This window comes from Protopterus annectens, chromosome 9.part0 (genome assembly GCF_019279795.1).
Source record: "Protopterus annectens isolate FY-2018-M chromosome 9.part0, PAN1.0, whole genome shotgun sequence".
Taxonomy (NCBI): domain Eukaryota; kingdom Metazoa; phylum Chordata; order Ceratodontiformes; family Protopteridae; genus Protopterus; species Protopterus annectens.
Window position 1 is genome coordinate 84,883,180 of NC_056743.1, and position 15,468 is coordinate 84,898,647.

At 36.4% G+C, this 15,468-nt stretch overlaps 1 protein-coding gene across 1 annotated transcript in view; it reads right to left on the minus strand.

Annotated features, from left to right (window-relative positions):
- The window catches only part of LOC122811049, an 88,457-nt gene extending 85,442 nt beyond the window's left edge, over positions 1–3,015 (minus strand). The window contains exon 1 of the mRNA XM_044082591.1: positions 2,859–3,015. Coding sequence (XP_043938526.1) covers positions 2,859–2,896 — 38 coding nt within the window. The 5' untranslated portion in view covers positions 2,897–3,015. The remainder of the gene's footprint in view (positions 1–2,858) is intronic.
- Between the last annotated feature and the right edge of the window lie 12,453 nt (positions 3,016–15,468).

Here is a 15,468-nt window from a genome sequence, read left to right on the forward strand (position 1 = left end):
ATGCCAGATTTCATGTGGTCAGACTTAGAAATTACCTATAAAATATTTAAAAACCTGTAAATAGTCCCAGAGTGATGTTAAAATGTAGGAAACACCAAACCACAATGAAATAAACATGTGTTTTGAGTCTGTGGGTGCGGTTCTCCTTTAATAGTTAGAGTAAGAGTTTCATTGGATGGAGCACTAGTTAAATAATAAATATATATATATATATATATATATATATATATATATATAAACTGATAGGGAGGGTGTGGACCTATTTGCAAGTGGGAGAAATGTATTTCATATTTCATAAATATATTTCAGCTGTACTATCAGTTGTTCAAGGAACATTCATTTGTGCACCACAAACGCATACTACATTTGAGTAGAGGTACCCTGGGTTATTTGAAGTATTTGTTCAGATGATAGCTGTGGTACAAATTCCTTGAAGCTTTTGAAGTTAACTGTCCTGAATTAAATTTCTGTATCTCAAGTACAGCTCTTCTGTAGTATGATAACTTTGGCATGTAAATGTATTTCTGTTAATTGAAAGCAGGGTAGCAGTTTCTTTATAAATGTGTTATGATATAAACAAAGGTCATAATGGGGATGTAGTTAGTGCAAAATGCTACATTATGCTTAAAATGTTATGTTGTTGTTGTTGTGTCTTTCGGCTTTTTCCTGGTTAGGGGTCGCCACAGCGGAACTCCGGTCCGCTAATGATTGGCAGTAGATTTTTACATGCCGAATTGCCAGCTCTGACGCACAACCTTCAACAAAGGCACACCCATTCACGCATATCTCCACACAGAAGACGCTCTAGCTGAGAATCGGACGGGACAACGTCTTACTGTGAGGCGACAATGCTACCGCAGCACCACCACTGCAGTTATGCTTAAAATGTTATGTATATATTGATAATTTGATCTTGCTAGAACAATCATTGTGAATATTGGTTCTAGATGATTGCCACTGTTGAAGTGACACCCTGACTCTCAGTGCAAAAATGGGATAAAGGGATTGTGGATGGATGAATGTAATGGATGAACGGGTTACTTAATGCTGATTTATAAGCTAGTGTGGCATACAGTGGGAGCACTCTGCACTATACTGGAGATATAATTCATGAGGAAAGTAGATGTTCAACTTAAAACATGCAAGTGCATCAAATTAATGTACAGTGTACATGTGGGTAAACTCTTTCAAAAAATATAAATAAACAGATACATTTAAAAAATAGAATAAAAATGAAAGGATGCAGTCTGAAGACATAATATGGCAGGCTCAAGTGAGCTAGAGGAAAGTATATTTATATGAAAAAGGTAGGGGCTGGAAAAGGATTTGTTCACTGACAGTTGAGCAGGATACTGAATACATAGAAATAAGCAGACCATTAGATCCCAGGTGATCACAGCCTCCTATAAAACGTTTGTTTCTCTGATCCTAAATCTTTCATTCAATATTCCACGTAATTATTTTGCCTTTAACCTAACTTTGTGTAGAGCTCTTTTAAAATAAATGCTGCTGCATTCATATATTATGTAGTCATTCATTCAGTTTCAAACCATTTTATTTGCTTTTCTGAGTCCAAATAATTATTATTTTCTATTTCTTAAAGACACCATACCAATGTCAGTGGTAACTATAATGCAAGAAAGTGAAAGAAAATTATTTGATGAGAGATGATGCTTCATACTGCTGGATGTAAAAGTCATTCAAATCAAATATTTAAAAAGTCCTTGCATGTTTATAATGATCATTACTATACATTTAAATTGTTCTGTAAGAGCATAATGGTCTTAACATATAATTAACATTTTCTCTTAATATGCTAAAGGCATTTACAGCTTATCTGGTTGTAGAAAATTCAAAACTCCACAGTATACAACATTTACAGAAAAAAATAGTTGTTTAATCATAAAGAATCTCAGTATAATACATTCCCTCTATATTTTACAGACTTTACATGTGCATAGACACAAGTCTGCATTACTTAAAATCCAGATCATAGAAACATTTTCTTCTCTAGGTTTTTTCCCTCACTAATAATCAGTGAGAATAAGGCATATCCTCTTGACTGTTTATTGGAAATGATATGTACAGAGAAAGACCAGGCTTACAAAAAGTGAAACAGAAAGTAATATATTTACCACATTATAACGGAAAAAAGGCTGTTTTTCTTATCTTGGGTGCTTACATGGCTATACTTTTCCTGTTGCAATGGTTACAAAGACAGTTTCCGGTCTACATGTAAGATATTATATTTGCCACCAAAATAATGTATGCAGAAATTATTTATCTGGCATTTTTCTGTAGAAGACAGAGGAAACATACTCTCAAAATTAGCATTTCTGAAATAAGTAAAACCCTGTCATTATAGTCTGTATCCTACAGACTGCTAAGAGGTGACCTGTGTCTGGCATACAGGATATCCTCTGACCCATTACTGATGGATTTACTGCAATTCAAATGGCATCAGAAATACTTGGTCTAACAATCTAAACTTCTTCTGTCAGGCATTATATTCATAGATTTCATAATCCTCATAAATTCATACTCATGCAAATTATTCTAGTCTATCAATTTTGTGAGTGATTTGTATTCTTTTCTCCACAGCTGCTCTAGCATTATGACTAATCCTTAAGGTTAAGAACTTTCCACCTAGAGTAAATTTCCATGTTTTGTCTCTCTGCACTTATTATACTTTTCTGAATTAGTAGAGGCAGCAATAGCAATGATATTATTGATTGCTGATTAAGGATTCCTCTTGCTGTAGCAGTGTTACAAGTTCATAAACAATTAAAACCAAAATATTAACAGAAAAAAAAAACATTCTCTTCCTCACCACAAAGAGTAAATATAATTGTCCTTACCCTGCGAGAAGTACAAGGAATCTCAGTGAAAAAAACATAATTCTCCTTTGTTGAAAGATTGAAAAAAAACCTGTTGTCTCAACAGTTTGTGTACTCAGTAAGGAACACACTCCTTCTGAATGTGTGACAGAATGTATTGCAGAACCAGTCAGCTTCACAATGAAGAAGCTGAGTATTTAACATTTCAGAAAAGGGAGTGTCCTTGCTAAGGAAGTTGCTTTTTTTTTTTTTTTTTTTTTTTGCATGTGTTTGAAATAACTGGAGGAGGGGAAATTCCATAACAAAATGTAGTTTGTTAATGATTACAAGTAATATACTTTATACAACAATGATTTGTCAATTCTGTTTTTTCCTGTAATTCACAGAATAAACATGGGGTTACCACCTGTCAGTCTATACACAGAGCAGTTCCAATTTGTGCAGTTACGTCCTCTGAAAAAACAGGAAACATGGTAAATATCCTCAGATCTTTAAGAAAAAACTTTGCCTAAATTGTCTCTAATTGTTGAGTAAAGCAATATTTTTTTATCTGAGGTACCTTAATATTACATGTAACAACAGAAACAACCGCCAAAAGTGAAGTACAGTCCTTTGCTTTAGTTGTGGGTATGATTTCTCCAGCAAATCTTTGTTTCTGTAAAAACAACTTACTTGAGGTACTTCAAAGGTTCAAAGATGCTAATTAGGTTATTGATCTGTGCGGATCCTAAGAAGTCTAGCCTTACATTCCAAGGGTAGTTTTTTTTTGTCCTTATATTTTGCATACATAACCCAGAGTGAGGCAGAGCAAGGATATGTTTAGATATTTACTTGTTCCCCTATCCATGAGGGACATGGGTGCTAAATCAAAGGTGGATTTGCAGTTTGCCCTCCAGTTGTCCAATTATATTTGCTCTATGTGGAGTGAAAGACAGTTCCAAAGAAGAAGTATTCTATGTGATACATACCTATCTCTACAACATGCTCTATTTATATTGCAAAAGACATTGGGATCCTTTAAATGGGTGTTCATGCTAGCACTGGACTTGTGAATGTTTAATAGGTTTGACAGGACAGCACCTGTTGATGCTATATACAAGAGACAGAGATTGCCTTTTAATTGCCTGGATGATACCCGAAGGAGGGACAAGGCTGTAAGGCAGTCTGCACAGTTTTTATTAAGTCATGGATTTTTTAGTGAGAAAACTTTTCAACCTTGGATAGTACCATGAGAATTTGTTCATGGGAGATTTGGGGGGGGGTCTTGATTTAGGTATGTTATCAGAGAATATAGGAGGGGAAAGGAGGGTGAAGTTTACCTAAATGTGTCCTGTAGTAGATTGAATATATCCTCTGGGTCTGAGTATATGATATCCTTTACGTTTAGCTCTGTGGAGTGCTGGACATTATTTCTGAGATTTCTAACACATTTAAAAAATGTTTTATAGTTAGCTTTCAAATCTGTGTCCATTTTTATCTTGTATCTTGATTTGATTAATTTGGTCAGGGTCCTGAGTCACTTGTTAAGTTTAGCAAGAGTAGTTTTGGCATCTTGAGAGTTAGTTATTTTTGTATGCAGTGAGTTTTTTAAAGCCCTTCCCTTTCCCTCTACATAGTCTCCTGTAGGTTGCTGAGGGGTGCTATATGCCTGGCTTACAAGGCATCCACAAACCCCACACTTATGAATCCCCTATATATTCCTAAGTCAAACAGTACTAGAATTACAAGCTATAAGGTCCTGAATGTTGTCTCTGACTTAAACAGAACATGCTGGAGAGACAGATATGTGTCCCAGAGACTGTCCTTTCAATGGAACAGGCGACCCATTCATGTGAACCTGAGTTTGTGTATTATCCAGTTTAAGCACAACCTAGACCAGTGGATGGGGAATAGGAAATTTGCACCAGGCCTAGCATCCATGTCTCTTGGACAGAGGTAGCTTATGAATGCCTGGTCCTCAATGTCCTGTTAGGATGCAGGACAGCATTATTCTTTTGGGAAACATTTAGATCGGCTTAGAAAGGCACCCTAGGTTATTAGCCTTATAACAGTCTATGAATTTATGAATACCTCAGTTCAACTGTATGCTGTTATGAAAACAAATTCTATCACTGTAAAATATCACAGAGAAATGTAACACAATATCTACTTTAATGTCATCGTGCAGTATCAAATATAAACCAGAAGCACTTACTTTGGGCTGAATCAACAAATATCCCATTTCATTTGTGCAAAAAATAATGCTTCCACTATCACAGGACAAAACTTAATGCCCCAAGGACTGGAATCCCCAAATTATACTTGCCAATGGTGGTTAATTTATGGCCCATAATTTGTCAGGATGAGATGATAGGTAAGATTTTTCACAAAATAATAAGTTGTTCATATGGGAGGTTTTTAAACTTAAAAGAAATTTTGAATTTAAGGAAGCCACAAGTGAGGGGGGAGCCACTTGAGCCCTTTTCCCTGTGGGAGGTGTAAAGTCTGTGGAATAATTAAACATTTAACTGGCAGCAAAATTAATGGAAGAAGGTATACAGCCTTTGATCGGGCTGATTGCCGTTCTTGTGGAGTTATATACATCATAGGATGTGGATATACACCTATTAAGAGGAATATGTAGGGCAAACTAAGAGGAGGTTAAAAAGAGGATTTTGGAGCATTTGGGGAATATTAGAAACTGCAACTTAGACAGTCCTGTTGCTCAACATTTCCATTAATTGCATGTGGGATTTGAACTACTTTTTTCTTTAGTGTCTTAGCTAAACCCCATAATAATAGGGGAAGTGATTTTGCACATACTTTACTAGAAATGGAAACTAGTTCTATTATTAATTATAGAACTTTACAACCTAATGGTATGAATTTAGATTTAAATTTTAATGTGTAATTTTAAAGTTTAGATGCTGTTTGAAAATGTTATGCTACTGTTTTGACTGGGATGGGGTTAGTCTTGCAGGTGTTTTTATTTTGTTGCATGGGGATAGTGAAATTATCGTATTGATTTCAATTATTTAATCACAAGGTGCAAATTGTTTATATTTATAAAGGCTGTATGATGGTGTAGAAGTTATTCCCTGAAGTCAGTTTGGCTGAGGTACCAGAAGCACCAGTAAAAGGTTAATGTACAGCATCTTTTTGTTGTTGTTGCCTCTTATTTTTATGTATTTTTTTTATTTTTCGTATTTATTGCTGAAGTGTTTGTTATTGTTTTATCCAAATACACTTTACTCTCTGAAAGTCAGAACTAAAACAATAAAACACAAGGGACAATCATTTCATTTACAAACCACCTCCATGCTTATATTCGACCTAAAGTATCTACTTTGACCCTGACAGGATTAAAAATAATAGTTTCATTGATGTATTTTTTTTTGCAAAAAAAAAAGTAGTCACAACTCGTCTTCTGTCTTTCTTCACAAAATTGACATTAGTTTTGCAAATTCAGAATTACAAAAAATAAAAATTCGGTCAGTCATTTCATCCACATACAGCTTCAATGCCCACTGCCTATCAACAGTATCTGGGCTGGCCATTCTAGGATAAAAAATAATTTTTACTGTTTTTGAAAAACCAAAAATGCATTAATGTAATCTTAGCTTGTATTCAATCTTGTTTACTCAAATACACATTAGTCCTGCAAAGTTAGAACTACAGTAACAAAGAGTGGGTCAGCCATTTCATCCATATACAGCCCCCATATTCACTGTCTATCTGCAGTGTCTAGTTTGACCCTCGCAGGTTAAAAAAGAAAAAGAATGATTGTGTTAATTTATGTTATTCATATAAATAGTGGTCATCATTTGTATTCCATTGCACTTCACACGAGTATACCTTAGTCTTGCAAACCTAGAGTTATAGCAACAAAACAGCTGGGACAATAATTTCAGTCATAAACAGCCCTCATAACCATGACATAAAAAATGCATTAAGGTATGTTATTTTACAGAGCAGTAATTACAGCTAGTATTCCTGCTTGCTTCACCCAAATACATATTAATCTTGCAAAACCAGAATTACAACAGCAAATAGCTAAGGCCACTCATTTCATCAATAGGCAGTCCCCATGCCCAGTATCTACTCACACTATCTGCTTTGGCCAGGCTGGAAAAAAAAAACTTTATTTACTCTTTTATTGACTCTGCTAGAATACAAAAAATATATATGACACTAATGTATGTTTTTTGTTTCACAGAAACAGTAATCACAGCTTGTACTCCAGCTTGCTTCAGCCAAACATACATTCCTCCTCCAAAGTAAGAATTAGAACAGCGAACAGCAGGGCTGGCCATTTCATCTAAAGAAAGCTTCTAAATTCAGTCTGTACTTATCGTATCTGGTTTGATCCTGTAGGATAAACAAAACATATGGTTACATTAACGTATTTTTGTCTCGTAATCTGTATTCCATCTTGCTTTATACCCATTGCTATCCACAGTATCTGGATTTACCCTGCTAGGTTTAAACAACAAATAAATAATGGTAACACTAATGTATTTTTGCACATAAACAGTAATTACAAATTGAATTCTATCTCTCTTCATCCAAGTACACATTAGTTTGGTAAAGGCAGAATTACAACAGCAAATAGAACCCACAATTTCATCCACAAACATCCCCTTATACCCGCTGCCTACCTAAAGCATCTATCAGGTTAAAATAAGTAATAACAATTATGGTTACACTAGTGTAGATTTGCTGCACAAAATCAGCAGGTACAGCTTGTATTCCAACTGGCTTCATCCAACTGCACTTTAGTCTTGCAATGCCAATGTTATAATATCAGACAACAAAGGAGGACCAGTCATTTAATCTACAAATAGCCCTAGAACCTTTGCTTTGCTACTCATAGTATTTGGTTTCACGCTGCCAGAAATAAAAAATATATATATTTACCTGATATTATCTAGAGAAACTCTAGTAGCAACTTTTTCTATACAAGACAAAAAACAAAAACTCATTCAATATGCTCCACTTTGTCATAAAAATAACTGCGTCTAGGAACTGGTAGCAGAAAATTAGCTCCTAAGTCTTTACCAAAGTAATTTATTTGGGCTAGAAGGTTGAACAATTGATTGGAGTGTACATTTAATAGGGAGGGAGTATTTCCAGGACAAACTAATGGGAAAAGTAAATAGATGTATAGCATTCATTTGGCAATAGGCACGACCAAACTTGAAAATAACTGTGAGAATAGCGCTATTGCATTTGCAAGTACCGAAACCAAAAACCTTATGGAAAGCAGGACTTCAAGGTGCGGTAACATATTTTAGGATGACATGACAGTTAAACAACCTTTGTATACATCATAGGTAAGTAATAGTCTATCCATCCTTGTGGGACATTTTAAGCTTATTCAGTTTTCCCTTAAAGGTATTCACTACACTGCACTTTTAAACTGTGTACTACCTAATTGTCACCTACTTTTAACTATTTTTGCTGTTTTAACTGTTTTCCTGTTTCACTATGTTAACTTTTTGGTGTTTGAGACGGTTTCTCCTGCACTGCTGTATTTTCTAGTACTTGTGTATTTTATAGCATAGACTAGACTCAGATTTGCTGAATTTTGACCATTTGGCATTATCTGAGCACTAAAACCAGCCATCTTACATTAAGAAGGCCCTCTGCATCCTTGTGGCAGAAGAGCATAGCCAAGGACCCATATGAGTTGGGAATTGTTGGAATAGGGCTCAGTATTGAACATTTCCTTTGGCCAGCTTGTTTGAAAATCGCTTAACTTAGCTTGTATTTAAGCACCAAGTTTGTGCGTAGTGCAATGTGGGCTTCTATTGCCCATTATAGACGAAAAGGCTTAGAAAGTCAATTTTTGACTAGATAGCAGCTTAGGAACCATGCTAGGCTTCCCTGTTTCTCTGTGCACTACACAATTGCACACTGCTGCCAGGAGAGCAATTCAGTGGTGCATTTTTTAGACATTGACGCAGGCACCCACTCCCAAACGTCCATAGTTTATTTGATTTTGCTAGTTCTACAGCAGAACCAGTTCCATCCAGCCCTCGCCTCACTACTTGGTACAGAATAAACCTGACATAATGGACGAACATTTTCTCACTGTTTCTCCAGCCAGCCAGATGGACATGAGCATCCTGAGAATCCAAATGACAGAATCAGGGACACCTAATTAGCATTAGATATGCATGTTTTAAATAAGCACATTAATGGACTCAAGCAGCTACAGGGTCCACAGTTAAATCCACACAGCAGTAACATGAAGTAACTTGAGGTAAAACTTCCATGCAATAAAGCCACAAAGTACCAACCAACTGTTTAATGAAGCGCTTTTCTTCCTGCAGATTTCAAGAACGTCTTCAGATAAAATAATACAACTTTACCCTGTGTTTAAAATTCATTCCACTTACATCATGTGTTCACTCTGAACCAATTAGCATTCCTTCCTTTATACAGGTTATGTTAACCCCTCACTTCCCTTTCTTTTCAAGAATTATCCAAATGTATATCATTGTTGTTCAAAAAGACTTTTGTTGTAAAAAATATTTTATGTTATACCTATTAAAAACAAACATTATCTCCTTAGACTTTTTAATTTTAAAATACATAACCAGTATCCTATGTGGGGAAAACTAACCAAAAGCTGGGAGAGAGAGAGTGTACAAACACCTTTATAGTATAAGTAGGGGGGGGACAAGAAAATGCACTAGCAAGACATATTTTTGAATATCCAGAACATAGGTTCAAGTTTAGAGCCATAGACCAAGTTATGATAGATATTAGAAGAGGTCCAGATTCCCCTATTTTAGAAAGACTTGAACTTATGTGGGAGTTATGTACAAATGCGTGCCAATATCCTGGTGTCAATGAAATTTGTTATATTTTATGTATTTTAAAATTGGGATGACTCAGAAGAGGATGAAAAAGAAGAAAAAGACAAAGGTGCTTTCATCAGTGTTAGGATTGCACCACTGAATGCTGGCATTATGGGATTCAGTGTCACCAATTAGGGAACAGATGAAAATGCATTTGGCAGTCTGGAGAAAAGAGGGGCTGCAGGCAATGGTACCTTAGCTCCAGCTTAGAATCCAGCTGAAGCACATGTCTTGGCCATTTGCTTTTGGTACCAGCTGTACAGCCTCCAGCAACTTCTTGTATTTTACATTAATGACTATGCCTGTGGTGGGTCATTTCAGAATCGGTAGGACTGGTGCAGGTGACACACACAATATATAAACCATCTCATCTGACACTGGTTCAACTGGAGATGATGTCAGGGGTGGAAGGGATACTGGCTGGCAAACTTGGATAGACATAGGTGGAAAAGGTGAACTGCTGACCACATATTTTACAACCACTTCTTATTGTGAAAAGTAGCTGCAATAAAACCCTTACACGTTTTACAACTATTAGTTCTATGACCCTCACCCAAGCACATCAGAAAACAGATATGAATGTCCTACGCTCACAAAGTAAGCAGTGTAACCCTTGCCCCATTTAACAGGAGCTAGGCCCAACAAGTTGGCAAGAAAATAAACCAACTGCCACAAAAAAGGCCACACTAAAGGGAGAACTGAATAAAGAAACCAGAAAGAGATTCCTGGATAAAGACAGGAATGAGCCAGTAAAATCTTGGCAAATACTGATATTCTGTGAAAGGAAGCAGCCAAAAAAAGTAAAAGTATAGATTGTCTGATTAATGTAAGGAAACTGCCTGGAAAAAGTTAACATTTTAAGTACAAGTTTTTTTTAACCCCACAGCAAAGAATGGAGAACAGAAGGAAGTTAAGCTAAATTTCTGTAAATTATGAAACACACACACACTAAAAGAAAGGGAGAGTCACACATTTGTCATTCATGACCTGAATTTAAATGAAATAGTCAAAACAGGCTAAATAGCCAGGGGCTGTTTAGGAGGCAGATGTTTTTAGCAAAGGCATGGCAATGAAGACCTAGAGAGTCTAGTCTAGTCTTGCAAACCTAGAGTTATAGCAACAAAACAGGTGGGACAATAATTTCAGTCATAAACAGCCCTCATAACCATGACATAAAAAATGCATTAAGGTATGTTATTTTACAGAGCAGTAATTACAGCTAGTATTCCTGCTTGCTTCACCCAAATACATATTAATCTTGCAAAACCAGAATTACAACAGCAAATAGCTAAGGCCACTCATTTCATCAATAGGCAGTCCCCATACCCAGTATCTACTTACACTATCTGCTTTGGCCAGGCTGGAAAAAAACAAACTTTATTTACTCTTTTATTGACTCTGCTAGAATAAAATATATATATATGACACTAATGTATGTTTTTTGCTTCACAGAAACAGTAATCACAGCTTGTACTCCAGCTTGCTTCAGCCAAACATACATTCCTCCTCCAAAGTAAGAATTAGAACAGCGAACAGCAGGGCTGGCCATTTCATCTAAAGAAAGCTTCTAAATCCAGTCTGTACTTATCGTATCTGGTTTGATCCTGTAGGATAAACAAAACATATGGTTACATTAATGTATTTTTGTCTCATAATCTGTATTCCATCTTGCTTTATACCCATTGCTATCCACAGTATCTGGATTTACCCTGCTAGGTTTAAACAACAAATAAATAATGGTAACACTAATGTATTTTTGCACATAAACAGTAATTACAAATTGAATTCCATCTCTCTTCATCCAAGTACACATTAGTTTGGTAAAAGCAGAATTACAACAGCAAATAGAACCCACAATTTCATCCACAAACATCCCCTTATACCTGCTGCCTACCTAAAGCATCTATCAGGTTAAAATAAGTAATAACAATTATGGTTACACTAGTGTAGATTTGCTGCACAAAATCAGCAGGTACAGCTTGTATTCCAACTTGCTTCATCCAACTGCACTTTAGTCTTGCAATGCCAATGTTATAATATCAGACAACAAAGGAGGACCAGTCATTTAATCTACAAATAGCCCTAGAACCTTTGCTTTGCTACTCATAGTATTTGGTTTCACCCTGCCAGAAATAAAAAAATATATATTTACCTGCTATTATCTAGAGAAACTCTAGTAGCAACTTTTTCTATACAAGACAAAAAACAAAAACTCATTCAATATGCTCCACTTTGTCATAAAAATAACTGTGTCTAGGAACTAGTAGCAGAAAATTAGCTCCTAAGTCTTTACCAAAGTAATTTATTTGGGCTAGAAGGTTGAACAATTGATTGGAGCGTACATTTAATAGGGAGGGAGTATTTCCAGGACAAACAGTAATGGGAAAAGTAAATAGATGTCTAGAATTCATTTGGCAATAGGTACGACCAAACTTGAAAATGACTGTGAGAATAGCGCTATCGCATTTGCAAGTACCGAAATCAAAAACCTTATGGAAAGCAGGACTTCAAGGTGCAGTAACATATTTTAAGATGACATGACAGTTAAACAACCTTTGTATACATCATAGGTTCATAGGTAAGTAATAGTCTATCCATCCTTGTGGGACATTTATAGCTTATTCAGCTTTCCCTTAAAGGTATTCACTACACTGCACTTTTAAACTGTACTACTGAATTGTCACCTACTTTTAACTATTTTTGCTGTTTTAACTGTTTTCTTGTTTCACTGTTTTAACTGTTTGGTGTTTGAGACGGTTTCTCCTGCACTGCTGTATTTTCTAGTACTTGTGTATTTTATAGCATAGGCTAGACTCAGATTTGCTGAATCTTGACCATTTGGCATTATCTGAGCACTAAAACCAGCCATCTTACATTAAGAAGGCCGTCTGCATCCTTGTGGTAGAACAGCATAGCCAAGGACCCATCTGAGTTGGGAATTGTTGGAATAGGGCTCAATATTGAACATTTCCATTGGCCAGCTTGTTTGGAAATTGCTTAGCGTAGCTTGTATTTAAGCACCAAGTTTGTGCATAGTGCAGTGTGGGCTTCTATTGCCCATTATAGACGAAAAGGCTTAGAAAGTCAATTTTTGACTAGATAGCTGCTTAGGAACCATCCTAGGCTTCCCTGTATCTCTGTGCACTACACAGTTGCGCACTGCTGCCAGGAAAGCAATTCAGTGGTGCATTTTTTTAGGCGTTGACGCAGGCACCCACTCCCAAACCACCATAGTTTATTTGATTTTGCTAGTTCCACAGCAGAACAAGTTCCATCCAGCCCTCGCCCCACTACTTGGTGCAAAATAAACCTGACATAATGGACGAACATTTTCTCACCATTTCTCCAGCCAGCCAGATGGACATGAGCATCCTGAGAATCCAAATGACAGAATCAGGGACAAAGGACCTTAAAATCAAGGACGCCTAATTAGCATTAGATATGCATATTTAAATAAGCACATTAATGGACTCAAGCAGCTACAGGGTCCACAGTTAAATCCACACAGCAGTAACATGAAGTAACTTGAGGTAAAAATTTCAAGCAATAAAGCCACAAAGTACCAACCAACTGTTTAATGAAGCGCTTTTCTTCCTGCAGATTGCAAGAACATCTTCAGATAAAATAATACAACTTTACCCTGTGTTTAAAATTCATTCCACTTACATCATGTGTTCACTCTGAACCAATTAGCATTCCTTCCTTTATACAGGTTATGTTAACCCCTCACTTCCCTTTCTTTTCAAGAATTATCCAAATGTATATCATTGTTGTTCAAAAAGACTTTTGTTGTAAAAAATATTTTATGTTATACCTATTAAAAACAAACATTATCTCCTTAGACTTTTTAATTTTAAAATACATAACCAGTATCCTATGTGGGGAAAACTAACCAAAAGCTGGGAGAGAGAGAGTGTACAAACACCTTTATAGTATAAGTGGGGGGGGGGGGACAAGAAAATGCACTAGCAAGACATATTTTTGAATATCCAGAACATAGGTTCAAGTTTAGAGCCATAGACCAAGTTATGATAGATATTAGAAGAGTTCCAGATTCCCCTATTTTAGAAAGACTTGAACTTATGTGGGAGTTATGTACAAATGCGTGCCAATATCCTGGTGTCAATGAAATTTGTTATATTTTATGTATTTTAAAATTGGGATGACTCAGAAGAGGATGAAAAAGAAGAAAAAGACAAAGGTGCTTTCATCAGTGTTAGGATTGCACCACTGAATGCTGGCATTATGGGATTCAGTGTCACCAATTAGGGAACAGATGAAAATGCATTTGGCAGTCTGGAGAAAAGAGGGGCTGCAGGCAATGGTACCTTAGCTCCAGCTTAGAATCCAGCTGAAGCACAGGTCTTGGCCATTTGCTTTTGGTACCAGCTCTGCAGCCTCCAGCAACTTCTTGTATTTTACATTAATGACTATGCCTGTGGTGGCTCATTTCAGAATCGGTAGGACTGGTGCAGGTGACACACACAATATATAAACCATCTCATCTGACACTGGTTCAACTGGAGATGCTGTCAGGTGTGGAAGGGATACTGGCTGGCAAACTTGGATAGACATAGGTGGAAAAGGTGAACTGCTGACCGCATACTTCACAACCACTTCTTATTGTGAAAAGTAGCTGCAATAAAACCCTTACACGTTTTACAACTATTAGTTCTATGACCCTCACCCAAGCACATCAGAAAACAGATATGACTGTCCTACGCTCACAAAGTAAGCAGTGTAACCCTTGCCCCATTTAACAGGAGCTAAGCCCAACAACTTGGCAAGAAAATAAACCAACTGCCACAAAAAAGGCCACACTAAAGGGAGAACTGAATAAAGAAACCAGAAAGAGATTCCTGGATAAAGACAGGAATGAGCCAGTAAAATCTTGGCAAATACTGATATTCTGTGAAAGGAAGCAGCCAAAAAAAGTAAAAGTATAGATTGTCTGATTAATGTAAGGAAACTGCCTGGAAAAAGTTAACATTTTAAGTACAAGTTTTTTTTAACCCCACAGCAAAGAATGGAGAACAGAAGGAAATTAAGCTAAATTTCTGTAAATTATGAAACACACACACACTAAAAGAAAGGGAGAGTCACACATTTGTCATTCATGACCTGAATTTAAATGAAATAGTCAAAACAGGCTAAATAGCCAGGGGCTGTTTAGGAGGCAGATGTTGTTAGCAAAGGCATGGCAATGAAGACCTAGAGAGGAAGGGTGGTATGGTGTGCAGTGAGAGGGCGGAGATGCATAGCAATCTGGAAAAATGTAGTCCTAATGCCTGTGACCTTAGTCCCAGAGGTGACAGAGGAATCAGATGTACCAACTATCGTTAGATCAAGTACTTCAGTAGTGCACAACTAAAAAGAGTGACACATCTTGTTGCAAGCTGTGATATATTTATTACTGTGACAGTAATTTGGGAAAACGAGAAATTGTGCAAATATGACAATAAATGACTAGTCAGAAAGCACTGGAAACAGAAATCACAAATAATTACTGAAAATGAAATAATGATCAAATGGAGTCATCTAATAGCAATTGTTAAAGAGGAAGGTGCAAGAAAAAACAGACATTAAAAGTAAGATCGTTTGCTGAAATTGCAACACCTAGTGACTACAGTGTTCTACATGCTGAGAAACATTAAATGATAAAACATTAAGACGTACAGGCTGAAGCTAAAGAAATGTGGAACAAAGACATCAACATAGTTCCATCAGTGATTAGAACAACTGTGTAAATGATAAAGAATTTCCAGATGTATTTAAATATGAAGGCT